General features: G+C 44.2%; 1 protein-coding gene across 3 annotated transcripts in view; it reads right to left on the bottom strand.

Annotated features, from left to right (window-relative positions):
- Positions 1-19,662, bottom strand: part of LOC110504958 (arrestin-C) — a 149,318-nt gene that overhangs the window by 5,691 nt on the left and 123,965 nt on the right. Inside the window, exons 1-3 of one of the 3 annotated variants that reach the window (XM_021583866.3) lie at positions 2,579-2,784; positions 1,320-1,353; positions 197-227 (exon numbers count right to left, since the gene is read on the bottom strand). In XM_021583866.3, coding sequence (XP_021439541.1) covers positions 197-227; positions 1,320-1,327 — 39 coding nt within the window. In that variant the 5' untranslated portion in view covers positions 1,328-1,353; positions 2,579-2,784. Of the gene's footprint in view, positions 1-196; positions 228-1,319; positions 1,354-2,578; positions 2,785-19,662 lie in introns of those variants that run through there. The other 2 variants (XM_021583865.3, XM_090219631.1) reach the window with 2 other exon arrangements.

Raw genomic sequence — 19,662 nt, 5'->3', positions numbered from 1 at the left:
TTCCTGTCTGTAATCAACACCATATAGATAGGCCTAATCTCAGTTATCTTGATGGAGCCTGAGGAATCGCAGTGCCGTTTGTAAGTTGGCTCGGTTAGAGGAAGCCTATGGATTCCTGCTCTGGTATGCGATAAGTGCATCAGAGCAGGCCTCGACCAGTGTGTCTCACAGCTATGATGTCAGAGGGGGTCCTTACCGATCCGTTGCCGCTGGTCTTCTTGTAGATCCTACAGAGAGAGGGTGATATGAAGTTTAGACACTAGATTGGATTCAACAAATCTGTATCATGCAATATAACTATTAATTGTGTCCTCCATTCATTGTAGGACACATGTTGTCTTAACCTAAACCCTGTCATCATTAGAATCTTCCATAGCCTGGTCCCACATGCCCTCCGTCTAATTCCACTTAGTGGTATTAGTTAGTTATCATCCATAGTGGCAGTGGGTCTTTACAGTCTTAAAACTCACTGCACTTTTTGTGATTGCTATCCTTACTGAGCCATCCCAGTACGTTGCTTAGTGACCTATCCTAACTGGCCTGCTGTCAGTTCCAGTTGAATTAAAAGATGAGGCCTCTACTCCCCCTCCCTCCATCCCTCCCTCCTCCCACTGAGGCTCTGGATTGATTAGTAAACAGGGTGGCATGGGAGCCACTGGCATGACTGGTACAGCCAGCTATCTTCACGTAACAATGAGGCAACCACAATGTTTTTTCATATGGTATCTCATAATATAATCCTATCAGTTCAATATTCCTAATATCCTTTTTACCTCGCCTAATCCCTTATATCAGTTTATCAATCAGTATAGCACGCATCGCTATTTGCCTATTTGCTCACATCTTTGCTCGTGTTTGCTGTTAATTCCAAACTGCTCTATTCCGCATCTAATCCAGAGATGATCCGTTCTAATCAGGTTCTTTCTGGATCCTCTTAACCTTAGAAGTGTCACACATCCTTACATGACACAGGAAATGTGCTAAAGGTAGCAAAGTAATTACATTGACATTTTAGTCATTTGGCAGATTCTCTTATCCAGGGCGACTTACAGGAACAATTAGGGTTAAGTGCTTTGCTCAAGGGCACATCGACAGATTTTTCACCTAGTCAGCTCTGGGATTCAAACCAGTGACGTTTGGGTTACTCGCTCTTAACCGCTTGGCTACCTGCTGCACTAATAGATATTCATAATCTAGCCTCTCTCTGTTCTGTGCCACAGTCTATGGTTTAGTATGTTCTGAAAATAAACTCTACCTCTATATATCTGTAGAAATTAGCCACTTTTGGTAGGTGATTGGTGAATTTAAAATATACTCACTTTGCCATGTCTGTGATTAATTGGATGAGGTTGTCTGTAGAGGTAGAAAATACAGTTTAATGAAATGTATTAGGATACAATAACAAGTAACACTCTTCCAAACTAAATAAGAGTCCTCCCTGGTTGCAAATTAGTTATATGGTGGAAGCTGGACAATTTCAGCAGAAATAAACAAATTAGTATTTGATTTGATTAGTCTAAACCAGTGTAACTAATCAGTGGGAGATAAACATGATGCATTGGTCCCTTAATCTGATTAGCTACACTGGTAATTAGACAGATCAAATCAAAGACAAATTACCCCCTGGGCAAAAACTGCTTGAATCAACGTTGTTCCCAAATCATTTCAACATAAAACATTTTTGGGGATGATCTTAAATCAATGTGGAAAACTGATCGGAATCACAACAAATAGATAAGGGAATTTCATCTTTTTTTCACCCAACTTTTAACCTAAATCCAATGGCACGTTGACATTTGTTGTTGATTTCACATTGAATTCTCGTTTAGTTGACAACTCAACCAAATGTAAATCAAAAATAGACCTTGAATTGACGTCTGTGTACAGTGAGTAGTTTGTTCCTACTCTTCTTTGCAACCAGATTTAGCTAATGCCTAAATGAAATTGGCTACTGCAATGTAAATATGCTTAAAATGAGCTCTGTCCGAGATAACTCTCTGCACTGTCTATTTCTGACCGAGGCTGCCATTGTCTATACAGGTGACATGTCAATATATTTCAAAATGGACACATCACATGTCCTGTACATTCAAAGAAGTTGGCCAAATCCACCATGTTCTACAACAGTTTTTTGATAATACTCTGTGCCTAGTATCAGTTTTAAAGACCCTTGATAAATGATATCTGCAATGAAAGGTTAAGACAAATGTTCCTTCCCATTCCATGACAACCAAGCAAGGTGGGCAAGTCCAGCCCTGGGCAGCCTCAGTGAGTGTAGGTCGTTGTTCCAGTGCATCCCTAACCTGAGCAGGGCTGGAAGACAAGCTTGCTCACACTGTTACCCATTTTCAATCCTTGCAGTAAAGGCTACATGGCTCGTCCATCCATCTCCTAATCAGTCATTCCTAGAATCAGCGTGATAGTTATCACTTAAGATATAAATTAGATGCAGTTTTCTGAGATGTTGACAAGATAAGATGTCATGCACAATATGATCCCCCATGCATGATGTAATCGTTCCCCAGTAGGCTATGCTGTTGATGTAAAGCAGGGTCCGCCGGTCTTGCGTTGTACTCACCTCAGTGTCTTGACTGTGTCTGTTGTCTGGTGTTGCTGTCCCTGTAATCCGTCACTCTGTGCCTGTGTAGTGAGTTTTAGCATCTACCACCTTCCGTCCTCCACCTTTATACCTCGACCTCTCAACCTCGCCACCCTCCCCTTGGCTTCCCCTGCCGTTATAAGAAGCTACTTTTAGGCTATATCCTATTAATTCATTAGCTGGCTGAGTTTTTTGGGCTACAACAGGGTTACAAATATACAGAGAAGGTGACTTAAAAGGATTAAATCCTGAGTAACTTGTTGTTGAATAGGTGGGTGTAAGGAATGGGGCTGTTTCGTTGGATTAAAGGGAATGTGATCAAATCAAATCAAATTGTATTGGTCACATACACATGGTTAGCAGATGTTAACGCGAGTGTAGTGAAATGCTTGTGCTTCTAGTTCTGACCATGCAGTAATATCTAACAAGCAATCTAACAATTTCACAACAACTACCTTATACACACAAGTGTAAGGAATGAATAAGAATATGTACATATAAATATATGGATGAGCGATGGCCGAATGGCTTAGGCAAGATGCAGTAGATGGTATAGAGTACAGTATATACATATGAGATGAGTAATGTAGGGTATGTAAACATTATATAAAGTGGCATTGTTTAAAGGGACTAGTGATACATTTATTACATCCAATTTTTTATTATTAAAGTGGCTAGAGATGAGTCAGTATGTTGGCAGCAGCAACTCAATGTTAGTGATGGCTGTTTAACAGTCTGGTGGCCTTGAGATAGAAGCTGTTTTTCAGTCTCTCTGCCCCAGCTTTGATGCACCTGTACTGACCTCGCCTTCTGGATGATAGCGGGGTGAACAGGCAGTGGCTCAGGTGGTTGTTGTCATTGATGATCTTTTTGGCCTTCCTGTGACATCAGGTGGTGTAGGTGTCTTGGAGGGCAGGTAGTTTGCCCCCGGTGATGCGTTGTGCAGACCTCACTACCCTCTGGAGAGCCTTATGATTGTGGGCAGAGCAGTTGCCGTACCAGGCGGTGATACAGCCCGACAGGATGCAAACTGCACCACCCTCTGGAGAGCCTTGCGGTTGTGGGAAGCGGTGATACAGCCCGACCGGATGCTCTCGATTGTGCATCTGTAAAAGTTAGTGAGTGTTTTTGGTGACCAGCCAAATTTCTTCAGCCTCCTGAGGTTGAAGAGAAGCTGTTGTGCCTTCTTCACCACCCTGTCTGTGTGGGTGGACCATTTCAGTTTGTCCATGATGTGTATGCCGAGGAACTTAAAACATTCCACCTTCTCCACTACTGTCCCGTCGATGTGGATAGGGGGCTGTTCCCTGAAGTCCATGATCATCTCCTTTGTTTTTTTGACGTTGAGTGTGAGGTTGTGTTTCTGACACCACACTCCGAGGGCCCTCACCTCCTCCCTGTAGGCCGTCTCGTTGTTGTTGGTAATCAAGCACTGTAGTGTCGTCTGCAAACTTGATGATTGAGTTGGAGGCATGCATGGCCATGCAGTCATGGGTGAACCGGGAGTACAGGAGAGGGCTGAGAACGCACCCTTGTGGGGCACCAGTGTTGAGGATCAGCGGGGTGGAGATGTTGTTTCCTACCCTCACCACCTGGGGGCGGCCTGTCAGAAAGTCCAGGACCCAGTTGCACAGGGCGGAGTCGAGACCCAGGGTCTCGGGCTTAATGACGAGTTTGGAGGGTACTATGGTGTTAAATGCTGAGCTGTAGTCCATGAACAGCATTCTCACATAGGTATTCCTCTTGTCCAAATGGGTTAGGGCAGTGTGCCGTGTGATTGCAATTGTGTCGTCTGTGGACCTATTGGGGCGGTAAGCAAATTGGAGTGGGTCTAGGGTGTCAGGTAGGGTGGAGGTGATATGATCCTTGACAAGTCTCTCAAAGCACTTCATGATGACGGAAGTGAGTGCTACGGGGCACTAGTCGTTTAGCTCAGTTACCTTAGCTTTCTTGGGAACAGGAACAATGGTGGCCATCTTGAAGCATATGGGAACAGCAGACTGGAATATGGATTGATTGAATATGTCCGTAAACCCACCAGCCAGCTGGTCTGTGCATGCTCTGAGGACGCGGCTAGGGATGCCGTCTGGGCCGGCAGCCTTGCGAGGGTTAACACGTTTAAATGTTTTACTCACGTTGGCTGCGGTGAAGGAGAGACCGCAGGATTTTGGTAGCGGGCTGTTTAGTTTGTCTTGCTGGTCTTACTCCCAGACAAAGGTCTTGTCCTTTGTCAGTCTACACCTCTGTGTGCATGTTATCCTGTCTGGGTCCGTTTTGGGCTTGTATTCTCTGTGGTGCCTTGGCTTGCACTATGAGTCAGTACAGAAGGATAACAATACCATTGGGGGACGCCACCACACAACTGGCTATGCTCTCTCCCTCAGTGTGTGTATGTGAAGCATACAAGCCACGTGTCTGTCTGTCTGTCTGTCTGTCTGTATCTGCCTGCCTGCCTGCCTGCATGCCTGCCTGTCTGTCTGTCTGTCTGTCTGTCTGTCTGTCTGTATCTGCCTGTCTCTATCTGTCAGTATCTGCCTGCCTGTCTGTCTGTCTGTCTGTCTGTCTGTCTGTCTGTATCTGCCTTCCTGCCTGCCTGCCTGCCTGCCTGCCTGCCTGTCTGTCTGTCTGTCTGTCTGTCTGTGTCTGTGTCTCTGTCTCTGTCTCTGTCTGCCTGCCTGCCTGCCTGTCTGTCTGCCTGCCTGCCTGTCTGTCTGTCTGTCTGTCTGTCTGTGTCTCTGTCTCTGTCTCTGTCTCTGTCTGTCTGTCTGTCTGTCTGTCTGTCTGTCTGTATGCATGTATGTATGTATGTATGTTTCTACCTGTCTGTCTGTCTCTGACTCATAATAAGCCACTTAGTGGACATGTCTGAATCTAAATCTAGTTGTCACTTAAAGGGGAAATCAACAGTGGAAACAACCTCCCCTCCTCTGTTTTGGTAAAAAGCTAAGAGATGGGCCTGGAGAAATGTAACCACTTTCAAACTGATAGACATATCTATGGATGCAAGGGCTGACCATTCAATATATCAAATTATAGTTTTAAACAGGTTTTCAGGCTATACAGTCCAGTGTTTGTTTACATGTACTATGTTTACAAACATTGGAGTAAAACAAGCTTATATTTTCAGTTCTAATGGGGTACGACAGTTGAACTAAGCTCATGAGGCATTTATAAGTTATATCCTTCAATAATCAATGGGTACATTATATATAAAAAGTATGTGGACAACCCTTCAAATGAGTGGATTCGGCTATTTCAGCCACACCCGTTGCTGACAGGTGTATAAAATCGAACACACAGCCATGCAGTAGGATGGCCTTGTTGAAGAGCTCAGTGACTTTCAATGTGGCACTGTCATATGATGCCACCTTTCCAACAACGGCTAAGCCGCAAAGTGGTAGGCCACACAAGCTCACAGAACGGGACAGCCGAGTGTTGAAGCAGGTAGCGAGTAAAAATTGCCTGTCCTCAGTTGCAACACTCACTGTCGAGTTCCAAACTGCCTCTGGAAGCAACGTTAGCACTGTTTGTCGGGAGCTTCATGAAATGGGTTTCCATTGCCCAGCAGCCGCACACAAGCCTAAGATCACCATATGCAATGCCAAACGTCAGCTGGAGTAGTGTAAAGCTCGCCGCCATTGGACTCTGGAGCAGTGGAAACGTGTTCTCTGGATTGATGAATCACACTTTACCATCTGGCAATCTGAAGGGCTATTCTGGATTTGGTGGATGCCAGGAGAATGCTACCTGCCCAAATACATAGTGCCAACTGTAAAGTTTGGTGGAGGAGGAATAATGGTCTGTGGCTGTTTTTCATGGTTCGGGCAAGGCCCCTTAGTTCCAGTGAAGGGAAATCTTAATGCTACAGCATACAATGACGTCCTAGATGATTGTTAATATATTTACATATATTACCCCTTTTCGTGGTATCCAATTGGTAGTTACAGTCTTGTCTCATCATTGCAACTCCCGTACGAACTCGGGAGAGGTGAAGGTCGAGAGCTGTGCGTCCTCCAAAACACAACCCAACCAAGCCACAAGGCTTCTTGGTACAATGCCCGCCTTAGCCGGAAGCCAGCCTCTTATATACTGCTTACACAGACAACTTATATTTGCATGATTTACATGATTCATTATTCATAATTAATTCATCATTAACGTTTGGTTCATGCATGTGATAGACCAATACCTCACGAGGCTTCTTCTCTCCAAGCTGAGACCTTGAAACTGAGACACCTGTTCTCAAAACAATATTCTGGGCATACTGGCAAATTGCTTATACTGATAGTGAGGATTCCTCCCAGGCACGATCAATCAGTCACTTGCATGAACCCAGTCAAATTGGTTATCAGAAAAGAACAAACACAACATTTTCCTTCACAATATACAGTACCAGTCAAAAGTTTGGACACACCTACTCATTCAAGGGTTTTTCTATATTTGTATTATTTTCCACATTGTAGTATAATAGTGAAGACATCAAAACTATGAAATAACACACATGGAATCATGAAGTAAGCAAAAAAGTGTTAAACAAATCTAAATATATTTTAGATTTTAGATTCTTCAAAGTAGCCACCCTTTGCCTTGATGACAGCTTTGCACATGCTTGGCATTCTCTCAACCAGCTTCACCTGGAATGCTTTTCCAACAGCCTTGAAGGAGTTCCCACATATGCTGAGCACTTGTTGGCTTATTTTCCTTCACTCTGCGGTCCAACTCATCCCAAAACATCTCAATTGGGGTGAGGTCAGGTGATTGTGGAGGCCAGGTCATCTGATGCAGCACTCCATCACTCTCCTTCTTGGTCAAAAAGCTCTTACACAGCCTGGAGTTGTGTTGGGTCATTGTCCTGTTGAAAAACAAGTGATAGTCTCACTACGCGCAAACAAGATGGGATGGCATATCGCTGCAGAATGCTGTGGTAGCCATGCTGGTTAAGTGTGCCTTGAATTCTAAATAAAACAATGACAGTGTATTAGCAAAGCACCCCCCCCCCCCACACCATCACACGCCCTCCTCCATGATTCACGATGGGAGCCACACATGCGGAGATCATCCTTTCACATACTCTGCGTGTCACAAATATACGACGGTTGGAACCAAAATTCTCACATTTGGACTCATCAGACCAAAGGACAGATTTCCACCGGTCTAATGTCCATTGTTCATGTTTCTTGGCCCAAGCAAGTCTCTTCTTCTTATTGGTGTCCTTCAGTAGTGGTTTCATTGCAGAAATTTGACAATGAAGGCCTGATTCACACAGTCTCCTCTGAACAGTTGATGTTGAGATGTGTCTGTTACTTGAACTCTGTGAAGCATTTATTTCGGCTGCAAACTGAAGTGCAGATAACTCTAGTGAACGTATCCTCTGCAGCAGAAGTGAATCTGGGTCTTCTTTCCTGTGGTGGTCCTCATGACAGCCAGTTTCATCATGGTGCTTAATGGTTTTTGCGACTGCACTTGAAGAAACGTTCAAAGTTCTGGAAGTTTTCCAAATTGATCGACCTTCAAGTCTTAAAGTAATGATGGACTGTGGTTTCTCTTTGCTTATTTGAGCTGTTCTTGCCAGATTATGGACCTGGTCTTTTACGAAATAGGGCTATCTTCTACCTTGTCACAACACAACTGTTTCAGTTGCATTAAGAAGGAAATAAAATCCACAAATGAACTTTTAACAAGGCAAACCTGTTATTTGAAATGCATTCCAGTTGACTACCTCATGAAGATGGTTGAGAGAAGGCCAAGAGTGTGCAAAGCTGCCTTCAAAGCAAAGGATGGCTAAATTAAAGAATCTCCAAAATATAATAGTTTATTAGATAATAGATTATAACAGTAAATGGCCAAGATGTTCAAACGTTCATAGATGACCAGCAGGGTCAAATAATAATAATCACAGTGGTTGTAGAGGGTGCAACAGGTCAGCATTTCAGGAGTAAATGTCAGTTGGCTTTTCATAGCCGAGCAGTCAGAGTTCAAGACAGCAGGTGCGGTAGAGAGAGAGAGTTGAAAACAGCTGTTTCTGGACAAGGTAGCACATCTGGTGAACAGGTCAGGGTTCCATAGCCACAGGCAGAACAGTTGAAACTGGAGCAGCTGCATGACCAGGTGGACTGGGGACAGCCAGGAGTCATCGGGTCAGGTAGCCCTGAGGCATGGTCCCAGGAGATCCAGGAGATATTCATAAAAAAAACTAATTCCAACAGTTTTATCTGAGTGAACAAATCTGTATGCCTACCTACCAAAGTCCAGCACTACTACTGCCCTTGTGAAAGCCACACACTCCTGGCTGACAGCTACAGACTCCACAAAAACAACAATGGTGGGGTGTTAATAGCTGATATGTCCAAAGCCTTTGATCTAGTAGATCACGCAAAGCTCCTGCAACATCTGTCTGACATTGAACTGTGTTCAAGGTTACTAGCCTAGATACACCACAGGAAGAAGGCAGAGGGTGATGGTTACTAGCCTTGCTCCACAGCTACACCACAGGAAGAAGACAGAGGGTGATGGTTACTAGCCTGGCTCCACATCTACACCACAGGAAGAAGGTAGAATGTGATGGTTACTAGCCTGGCTCCACAGCTACACCACGGGAAGAAGGTAGAATGTGATGGTTACTAGCCTGGCTCCACAGCTACACCACGGGAAGAAGGTAGAATGTGATGGTTACTAGCCTGGCTCCACAGCTACACTGTAGCCCCGACCAAAGATAAACATTCACTTTGCCAAAGCACAGCCCCCACACTACTAGAGGGACATCCGCAAACCACCGACTTACCCTGAGACAAGGCTGAGTATAGCCCACGAAGATCTCCCCCATGGCACAAACCCGAAGGGGCGCCAAAGTCAGTGACTCAACCCAATCAAGTGATGCACCCCTCCTAGGGACGGCATGGAAGAGCACCAGTAAGCCAGTGACTCAGCCCCCATAATAGGGTCAGAAACAGAGCATCCCAGTGGACAGAGGGGAACCGGCCAGGCAGAGACAGCAAGGGCGGGGTTTGTTGCTTCAATGCTTTTCCGTTCACCCTCGCACCCCTGGGCCAGACCACACTCAATCATATGACCTACTGAAGAGATAAGTCTTCAATAAAGACTTAAAGGTCAGCCCATGTAATGCTTGTAGGTTAGCAGTAAAACCTTGAAATCATCCCTAGCCTTAACAGGAAGCCAGAGGCTAACGCTGGAGTAATTTTATATTTTTTTATTTTATTATTTTTTGCTTCTTGTCAAGATTCTAGCAGCCATGTTTAGCACTAACTGAAGCTTATTCAGTGCTTTATCCGGGTAGCCAGAAAGTAGAGCATTGATGTAGTCTAATCTAGAAGTGCATAATTTTTGGAGAAAAAGTTTCTGATTTTTGCAATGATACGAAGTTGGAAAAAAGCTGTCCTTGAATTCTTGATATGTTCGTCAAAAGAGAGATCAGTGTCCAGAGTAACGCCGAGGTCCTTCACTGTTTTATTTGAGATGACTGCATAACCATCAAGATTAATTGTCAGATCCAACAGAAGATCTCGTTTTTTGGGACCTAGAATAGGAATCTCCTTTTTGTCCGAGTTTAAAAGTAAAACATTTGTCGTCATCCACTGCATCTCAGTGCTTGAGGCGTCAGTATAGACACCCTGGTTTGAATCCAGGCTGTATCGCAACTGGCCAGGTGGCGCACAATTGGCCCAACGTTGTCCGGGTTTGGCCGGTGTAGGCCGCCATTATAAATATGAATTTGTTCTTAACTGACTTGCCTAGTTCAATAAAGGTTACATGTCTGAAACACAGGCTTCCAGGGAGGGCAAATGTGGGGCTTCACCATGTTTCATTGAAATGTACAGCTGTGTATCGTCCACATAGCAGTGAAAGTTAACATTATGTTTCTGAATGACATCACCAAGAGGTAAATTATATAGTGAAAACAATAGTGGTCCTAAAACGGAACCTTGAGGAACACCGAAACGTACAAATAAAATAAAATAACATTTTCTTTGTCACATACACATGGTTAGCAGATGTTAATGCGAGTGTAGAGAAATGCTTGTGCTTCTAGTTCCGACAATGCAGTAATTACCAACGAGTAATCTAACCTAACAATTCCACATGCACACAAGTGTAAAGAGATAAAGAATATGTACATAAAGATATAAGATAGTGATGGTACAGAACAGCATAGGCAAGATGCAGCAGTAAGTACATACTTATGAGATGAGTAATGTAGGGTATGTAAACATAAATTTTTTCCCCTTTATTTAAGTAGGCAAGTCAGTTGCAATTCTTATTTTCAATGACCGCCTAGAAACAGTGGGTTTACTGCCTGTTCAGGAGCAGAACAACAGATTTGTACCTTGTCAGCTCAGGGATTTGAACTTGCAACCTTTTGGTTACTAGTCCAACACTCTAACCACTAGGCTACCCTGCCACCCCACATAAAGTGGCATAGTTTAAAGTGGCTAGTGATACACGTATTACATAAAGATAGCAAGATGCAGTAGATGATATAGAGTACAGTATATACATATGAGATGAGTAATGTAGGGTATGTAAACATTATATTAAGTGGCATTGTTTACAGTGGCTAGTGATACATTTTTTCCAGCAATTTTCATCAATTTCCATTACTAAAGTGGTTGGAGTTGAGTCAGTATGTTGGCAGCAGCCACTCAATGTTAGTGGTGGCTGTTTAACAGTCTGATGGCCTTGAGATAGAAGCTGTTTTTCAGTCTCTCGGTCCCAGCTTTGATGCACCTGTACTGACCTCGCCTTCTGGATGATAGCGGGGTGAACAGGCAGTGGCTCGGGTGGTTGTTGTCCTTGATGATCTTTTTGGCCTTCCTGTGACATCAGGTGGTGTAGGTGTCCTGGAGTTTGCCCCCGGTGATGCGTAGAGCTGACCTCACTACCCTCTGGAGAGCCTTGAGGTTGTGGTTGCCGTACCAGGCGGTGATACAGCCAGTCAGGGAATTCTCTTCGATTATAATCACAGCCGTATATATTCCCCCCCAAGCAGACACATCGATGGCCCTGAACAAACTTTATTTGACTCTATGTGACTCCTCAACTGACTCTAAAACCAGACTGAAGCATTTTGTATACATTGTTTGTCTAAAAGAAGGCAGCGAGTTGCTACGCAACAGTTGTTGTTTTATTGAGAGAAATGGGATATTCGATATAGGCCAATCTTTTTTTACATTTTCTGGGTCAAGGTTTGGCTCTTTCAAGAGAGGCTTTATTACTGCCCCTTTTAGTGAGTTTGGTACACATCCGGTGGATAGAGAGACGTTTATTATGTTCAACAACAGGAGGGCCATGTACAGGAAGCAGCTCTTTCAGTAGTTTAGTTGGAATAAGGTCCCGTATGCAGCTTGAAGGTTTAGAGGCCATTATTATTTTCATGAATGTGTCAAGAGGTATAGGATTAAAAAACTTGATTTTCTCCATTGATCCTAGGTTCTGGCAGTGTTGTGCAGACTCAGGACAATAGAGCTTAGGACAAATACGCAGATTCAAAGAGGAGTCCGTAATTTGCTTTTTAACGATCATGATCTTTTCATTAAAGAAGTTCATGAATTCATCACTGCTGAAAGCCATCCTCTCTTGGGGAATGCTGCTATTTAGTTGGCTTTGCGACAGTATCAAAAATAAATGTAGAATCGTTCTTATTCTCCTCTCTGAAAAAATAGGATGACCAAGCAGCAGAGAGGGCTCTTCAACATTACACGGTACAGTCATTCCAAGCTAGTCGGAAGACTTCCAGTTTGGTGGAGTGCCATTTCCGTTCCAATTTTCTGGAAGCTTGCTTTATGGCTCGGGTATTTTCTGTATACCAGGGAGCTAGTTTCTTAGATGTGTCGACTGAATCTAGTGCTTTTTAGGGATGAAACTGCATCTATGGTATTGCGCAAAGTTACATTTAGTTCCTCAGGTAGGTGGTTAACCAATTTATGTTCTCTGATGTCCTTGGGTAGGCGGAGGGAGTCTGGAATCCCAGACTAGCAATCTTTGGGTTGTCGAGAATTTGTAACATGGCTTTTGATGATCCTTGGCTGGGGTCTATGCAGATTATTTTTTGCGATTGCAAACGTAATAAGATGGTGGTTATGAGGAAAAATGTTAAGATCTACAATATTTATTCCTTTGGACAAAACTAGGTCCAGGGTATGACTATTGCAGTGAGTAGGTACGGAGACATGTTGCACAAAACCCACTGAGTCGATGATGGCTCCGAAAGCCTTTTGGAGTGTGTCTGTGGACTTTTCCATGTGAATATTAAAGTCACCAAAAATGTGAATATTAACTGCCATGACTACAAGGTCCGATAGGATTTCAGGAAACTCAGTGTGGAATGCTGTATACGGCCCAGGAGGCCACGTGTGCTCCCTCTAAGGCCACTAGGTCACCAGGCTGCTCGTTATGGAGCACATATGTCACCATCGTTACGCGCATCTGCGCATAATGACACTCACCTGGACTCCATCACCTCCTGCCCTTTATATGTCGCTACCTTTGGTTTCTTCGCCAGTTGTCATTATTTCTGTTCCTGGGTCATGTCTGTGCGTTGTTTGTTTCATTTATTTATAAAAACACTCACTCCCTGAACTTGCTTCCCAAGTCTCAGAGTAAATCGTTACAGAATAACGACTCAACTAAGGGAAGCATCAGGGAGTGTTTTTGTTTGTTTTGTTTTTGTGCCGGCTCCTAGAAGGTCTCAGCCGGTTTGTCGACCGGTTCCCCTATCTCAGCTGGCTCGACAGATTTCCATACCTCAGCGGGACTAATAGGCTCCATGCCTCAGCTGGCTCGAGAGGCTGCCATGCCTCAGCGGGTTCGATAGGCTCCCATGCCTCAGCTGGGTGAACAGGTTTCCATGCGTCGACCGAGGCAAGTCTCAGCCAGCTCATCAGGTTTCTGCGCCTCAAGGGAGGCGAACGGGCCGCTCCGGATCCCCGGGATCGTCCCTGTGGTTGGCGTCCTGTGGCTGGAGTCGAATGTGCCGGGGAGGGGGTACTGTCAAGTATGCTCTCTCTCCGGCGCTCTAGGTTGCCGCGCTCCCGCACCTCAGCTGGATCGACAGGTTCCAGCTGAGGTTCTTAGCTGAGGTGACCAGTCCACTCTTGATCCCCAGGATCATCATCTTGGTCGGCATCCTGCAGCTGAAGCAGCGAGTTGGCAGGGGGTACTGTAACATGTGCTCCCTCTCCGGCCTCTAGGTCACCAGGCTGCTCGTTATGGTGCACACTTGTCACCATCGTTACACGCGTGTTCGCATAATGACACTCACCTGGACTCCATCACCTCCTTGACCTCCTTCCCCAGTCATCATTGTTTCTGTTCCTGGGTCATGTCTGTGCATTGTTTGTGTTACACGTTTTGTTTAATTTATTTATTAAAGCATTCACTCCCTGAACTTGCGTACATCGTTACACTATATAAAGTGATTGAGTAGGCTGCATAGATTTCATGACTAGAAGCTCAAAAGGTGACCTGGCCTCCACAATCATCCGACCTCAACCCAATTGAGATGGTTTGGGATGAGTTTGACCGCAAGATGAAGGAAAAGCAGGAAACAAGTGCTCAGCATATGTGGGAACTCCTTCAAGACTGTTGCAAAAGCATTCCAGGTGAAGCTGGTTGAGAGAATGCCAAGAGTGTGCAAAGCTGTCATCAAGGCAAAGGGCGGCTACTTGGAAGAATTTAAAATATATTTAGATTTGTTTAACACTGTTTTGCTTACTGCATGATTCCATGTGTTTTATTTCATAGTTCTGATGTCTTCACTATTATACTACAATGTAGAAAAAAGTAAAAATAAAGAAAAACCCTTGAATGAGTAGGTGTGTCCCAACTTTTGACTGGTATTGTATATATTTATTTTTTCTAAGCAGGTAGAGCTCAAAATAGGTGGGGTCGCCACTGGTCCATCTGTAGATGCTATACAGACTATCAATAACATTTAAACTATCTACAAGCCCTAGCCTTAACCTTAACCCTTATCCTAACCCTAAACTTAACCCTTACCCGAAACAACTTCTTTACTCGCTTTAAGGACAATACAGTGCCACCGACACAGCCCGCTACCAAAAACTGCGGGCTCTCCTTCACCGCAGCCAACGTGAGTAAAACATTTAAACGTGTTAACCCTCACAAGGCTGCCGGCCCAGACGGCATCCCTAGAATGCGCAGACCAGCTGGATGGTGTGTTTATGGACATATTCAATCAATCCTTATCCTAGTCTGCTGTCCCCACATGTTTCAAGAGGGCCACTATTGTTCCTGTTCACAAGAAAGCTAAGATAACTGAGCGAAATGACTATCTGGTAGCACTCATTTCCCTCATCATGAAGTGCTTTGAGAGACTTGTCAAGGATCATATCACCTCCACCCTACCTGACACCCTAGACACACTCCAATTTGCTTACTCACAATAGGTCCACAGACGACACAATCGCAATCACACTGCACACTGCCCTAACCCATCTGGACAAGAGGAATACCTATGTAAGAATGCTGTTCATCGACTACAGCTCAGCATTTAACACCATAGTACCCTCCAAACTCGTGACTAAGCTCGAGACCCTGGGTCTCGACCCCGCCTTGTGCAACTGAAGTCCTGGACTTCCTGGCGTGCTGCCCCCAGGTGGTGAGGGTAGGAAACAACATCTCCACCCCACTGATCCTCAACACTGGGGCCCCACAAGGGTGCGTTCTCAGCCCTCTCCTGTACTCTCTGTTCACCCACAACTGCGTGGCCATGCAAGCCTCCAACTCAATCATCAAATTTGCAGACTACGGTGGTAGGCTTGATTACCAACAATGACGAGGCGGTCTACAGGGAGAAGGTGAGGGCCCTCGCAGCGTGGTGTCAGGAAAATAACCTCTCACTCAACGTCAACAAAACAAAGGAGATGATCATGGACTTCAGGAAACAGCAGAGGGAGCACCCCCCCAATCCACATTGCCAGGACAGTAGTGGAGAGGGTAGTAAGTTTTAAGTTCCTCGGCGTATACATCACGGACAAACTGAAATGGTCCACCCACACAGACATCCCAGTGAAGAAGGCGCAGCAGCACCTCTTCAACCTCAGGAGGCTGAAGAAATTTGGCTTGTCACCAAAAACACTCACTAACTTTTACAGATGCAGAACCGAGAGCATCCGGTCGGGCTGTATCACCGCCTGGTACGGCAACTGCTCCGCCCACAACCGTAAGGCTCTCCAGAGGGTAATGAGGTCCGGGGGCAAACTACCTGCCCTCCAGGACACCTACACCACCCGATATCAGAGGAAGGCCAAAAAGATCATCAAGGACAACAACCACCCGAGGCACTGCCTGTTCACCCTGCTATCATCCAGAAGGCGAGGTCAGTACAGGTGCATCAAAGCTGGGGCCGAGAGACTGAAAAACACCTTCAATCTCAAGGCCATCAAACTGTTAAACAGCCACCACTAACATTGAGTGGCTGTTGCCAACATACTGGCAACATATCGAGCCACTTTAATAATTAAAAATTGGATGTTATAAATGTATCACTAGTCACTTTAAACAATGCCACTTTATATAATGTTTACATACCCTACATTACTCATCTCATATGTATATACTGTACTCTTTACCATCTACCTCATCTTGCCTATGCCGTTTGGCCATCGCTCATCCATATATTTATATGTACATATTCTCATTCATTCCTTTGCACTTGTGTGTAAAAGGTAGTTGTGAAATTGTTAGATTACTTGTTAGATATTACTGCATGGTTGGAACTAGAAGCACAAGCATTTCGCTACACTCACATTAACATCTGCTATCCATGTGTATGTGACCAATACATTTTGATTTTGATTTGATTTGAACCCTAGCCCGAACCTTAACCCTTACCCTTACCATAACCCTTATTCTAAACCTAAACCTAACCCTAACCTTAGAAAGAAGTTGCTTGTCAACAGATGGCCCGGTCCTGCCTGCTGCCCTTCATGGGCCAGAAAGGCTGGGATTTCCTTGAATGTAACCAGGCAGAAGGACACCTGCTGGGGATTACGTCGCCGGATCATGAGGGCAGGTTGAGATGATCAAGAGCAGGCCGGCCAAAGAAGGGTAACTGGGAATACCTGTAAATACGTTAATACCTGTGACCTGTACTCCTCCTCAGTGGCCTCACTACCCCTTCTACTACTGAACATATTACTGTAGCAAAGAATAGAATGATTCTATTTATATGTACTGTACAGCTCTTTGAAAGACACCTGGCACTCCAGGAAAGACACTGCGGCAGAAAATGCAACAGCTATATCTTGAGTTTCAATCGGGTGTGAATTCAAGCCACACAACACAAAAAGGAAAGCTTATTCCACTAAAACAGTTCATTTTGGGTTCTACCGGGCCTTCAGTAAGCATGATTAGGTTATTTTCTCCATTGATTTCAGTATGACTCCACATGAGGGTGATGCATAGATACAGTGAAGAGGTAAAATGGAATTCGAACAAAACAATGGAAATGCCATGGAAATGTGTGGGGGAAAGATGCCATGGGGGAAAGAGATGCCTCATTGCCCCCCAGCAAAATTAGCCTACATTTTGGCTACTGTTTATACAATGTGTGTATTTCACACTATGTTGAGGTAAAAATTGGAGTATAATGCTTACATGGATGTCAACCACAATACATGTTCACGTCATCGTCACCTATCAACTGCATTACAGTTAAAAATGACTTTGACTCCCATCACTGATTTCTCTAAGCTAGCTATGCTATCCGTTTATATATGAACGGAGGTTAGCATTTAGCAGTCACTTCTTCTAAACCTGAAAAGGGACTACTTCTAAATGTTAGGCAGTGAAAACAGTCAAATACATCCACATCGTAACCACATTGTGGGCCTGTTACAATACATCTGCAGTATGGTCAATCATTCAATGATGACGAAGAACAATGAACACACAAAACATGAGGGGTTCAAACAAGGGTTCTCCTAAGGTCCTTAAAGTTCTTTGAAGATCATTAGGGTTATTGACACTGAAAAATGCCCCCAAAAGGTACTTCCAAGAACCCCATAGGAGTTAGGGTTAGTCGAGGAACCTTCTTAGTTCTTGGGGGTTCTTGCAGGAACCTAACTGCCAAACTGAAAAAACAGCAGGTGCAGGCACTTAACTGAACATGTTTAATATCTCCTCAATTTAAGGTAAGGTTTCCAGGAACCTTTTTCTTTATCGAGTGCATCTGCTCTGTGTGCACTAACTAAAAGGAACAAACACTTCCTCATTCCTGTATCTTAGTGTCTATTGGTCAGGTCTGTGGCAAAGTGAATACGTACCTTATGAAATATATTTATTTTATTGATGTTGATATCATAATACATTTTTAGAAAAAATGGTTCCAAAGGAAGGGGTTCTTCGGCTGTCCCCATAAGATAACCATTTTTGTTCCAGGTAGAACCATTTTGGGTTCCATGTAGAACCACATGGAACCCAAAAGGGTTCTAACTGGAACCAAAATGGGTTCTTCAAAGGGTTCTCCTATTTCGACAGCCGATTAGCCCTTTTAGGTTCTAGATAGCACCTTTTTTTCTAAGTGTATGAATCTAAACCAGTGTAGCTAATCACTGGGAGTTGAGATTACCAGAGCAATGCATTGGTCCCTTAATCTGAGTTGAGTTCAGATTAAGACATTTCACTTCTGAATCCTAACAAATTCAAGACAAATTCATGTACATAGACACACTTAAAGATCCCTCCCGTTTTGTCTGAAGTATACTCCATAAGTGGCATTAACCAAGCGGCAAGGAGTAAAGCTACTCTAGGAGATTTTGCTATTGCCTAAATGAAATTGGTTAGCGCAATGTTAATATGTTAAAATCTGCTTAAAATGAGCTCGGTCCGAGTTAACTCTGTGCAATGTCTAGATCTGACTGAGGCTGCTATTTTAAACATTCTACAACCACTGCCAATACAGGTGACAGATTCATATGTTTCAAATGGGCACCACATGTCCTGTACAGTCGTGGCCAAACGTTTTGAGAATGACACATATATTAATTTCCACAAAGTTTGCTGCTTCCGTGTCTTTAGATATTTTTGTCAGATGTTACTATGGAATACGTATAATTACAAGCATTTCATAAGTGTCAAAGGCTTTTATTGACAATTGCATGAAGTTGATGCAAAGAGTCCATTTTTGCAGTGTTGTACCCTTCTTTTTCAAGACCTCTGCAATCCGCCCTGGCATGCTGACAATTAACTTCTCGACCACTGATGGCAACCCATCCTTGCATAATCAATGCTTGGAGTTTGTCAGAATTTGTGGGGTTTTGTTTGTCCACCCGCCTCTTGAGGATTGACCACAAGTTCTCAATAAGATTAAGGTCTGGGGAGTTTCCTGGCCATGGACCCAAAATATTGATGTTTTGTTCCCCGAGCCACTTAGCTATCGCTTTTGCCTTATGGCAAGGTGCCCCATCATGCTGGAAAAGGCATTGTTCGTCACCAAACTGTTCCTGGATGGTTGGGAGAAGTTGCTCTCGGAGGATGTGTTGATACCATTCTTTATTCATGGCTGTGTTCTTAGGCAAAATTGTGAGTGAGCCCATTCCCTTGGCTGAGAAGCAACGCCACACATGAATGGTCTCAGGATGCTTTACTGTTGGCACGACACAGGACTGATGGTAGCGCTCACCTTGTCTTCTCCGGACAAGCTTTTTTTCCGGATGCCCCAAACAATCGGAAAGGGGATTCATCAGAGAAAACAACTTGACCCCAGTCCTGGCGCTTGCTGGACTTTCTTGGGCGCCCTGAAGCCTTCTTCACAACAATTGAACCTTGCTCCTTGAAGTTCTTGATGAGCCAATAAATGGTTGATTTAGGTGCAATCTTACTGGCAGTAATATCCTTGCCTGTGAAGCCCTTTTTGTGCAAAGCAATGATGACGGAACATGCTTCCTTCCAGATAACCATGTTTTTTGTGGGATTCAGTTCATTTGCATGGCAAAGAGGGACTTTGCAATTAATTGCAATTAATCCGATCACTCTTCATAACATTCTGGAGTATATGCAAATTGCCATCATACAAACTGAGGCAG

This window comes from Oncorhynchus mykiss, chromosome 25, assembly GCF_057628025.1.
Source record: "Oncorhynchus mykiss isolate SJ-2025 chromosome 25, ASM5762802v1, whole genome shotgun sequence".
Classification (NCBI taxonomy): Eukaryota; Metazoa; Chordata; class Actinopteri; order Salmoniformes; family Salmonidae; genus Oncorhynchus; species Oncorhynchus mykiss.
The sequence above is the reverse complement of the archived record's forward strand: the minus strand, read 5'-3'. Positions and strand labels throughout refer to the sequence as shown.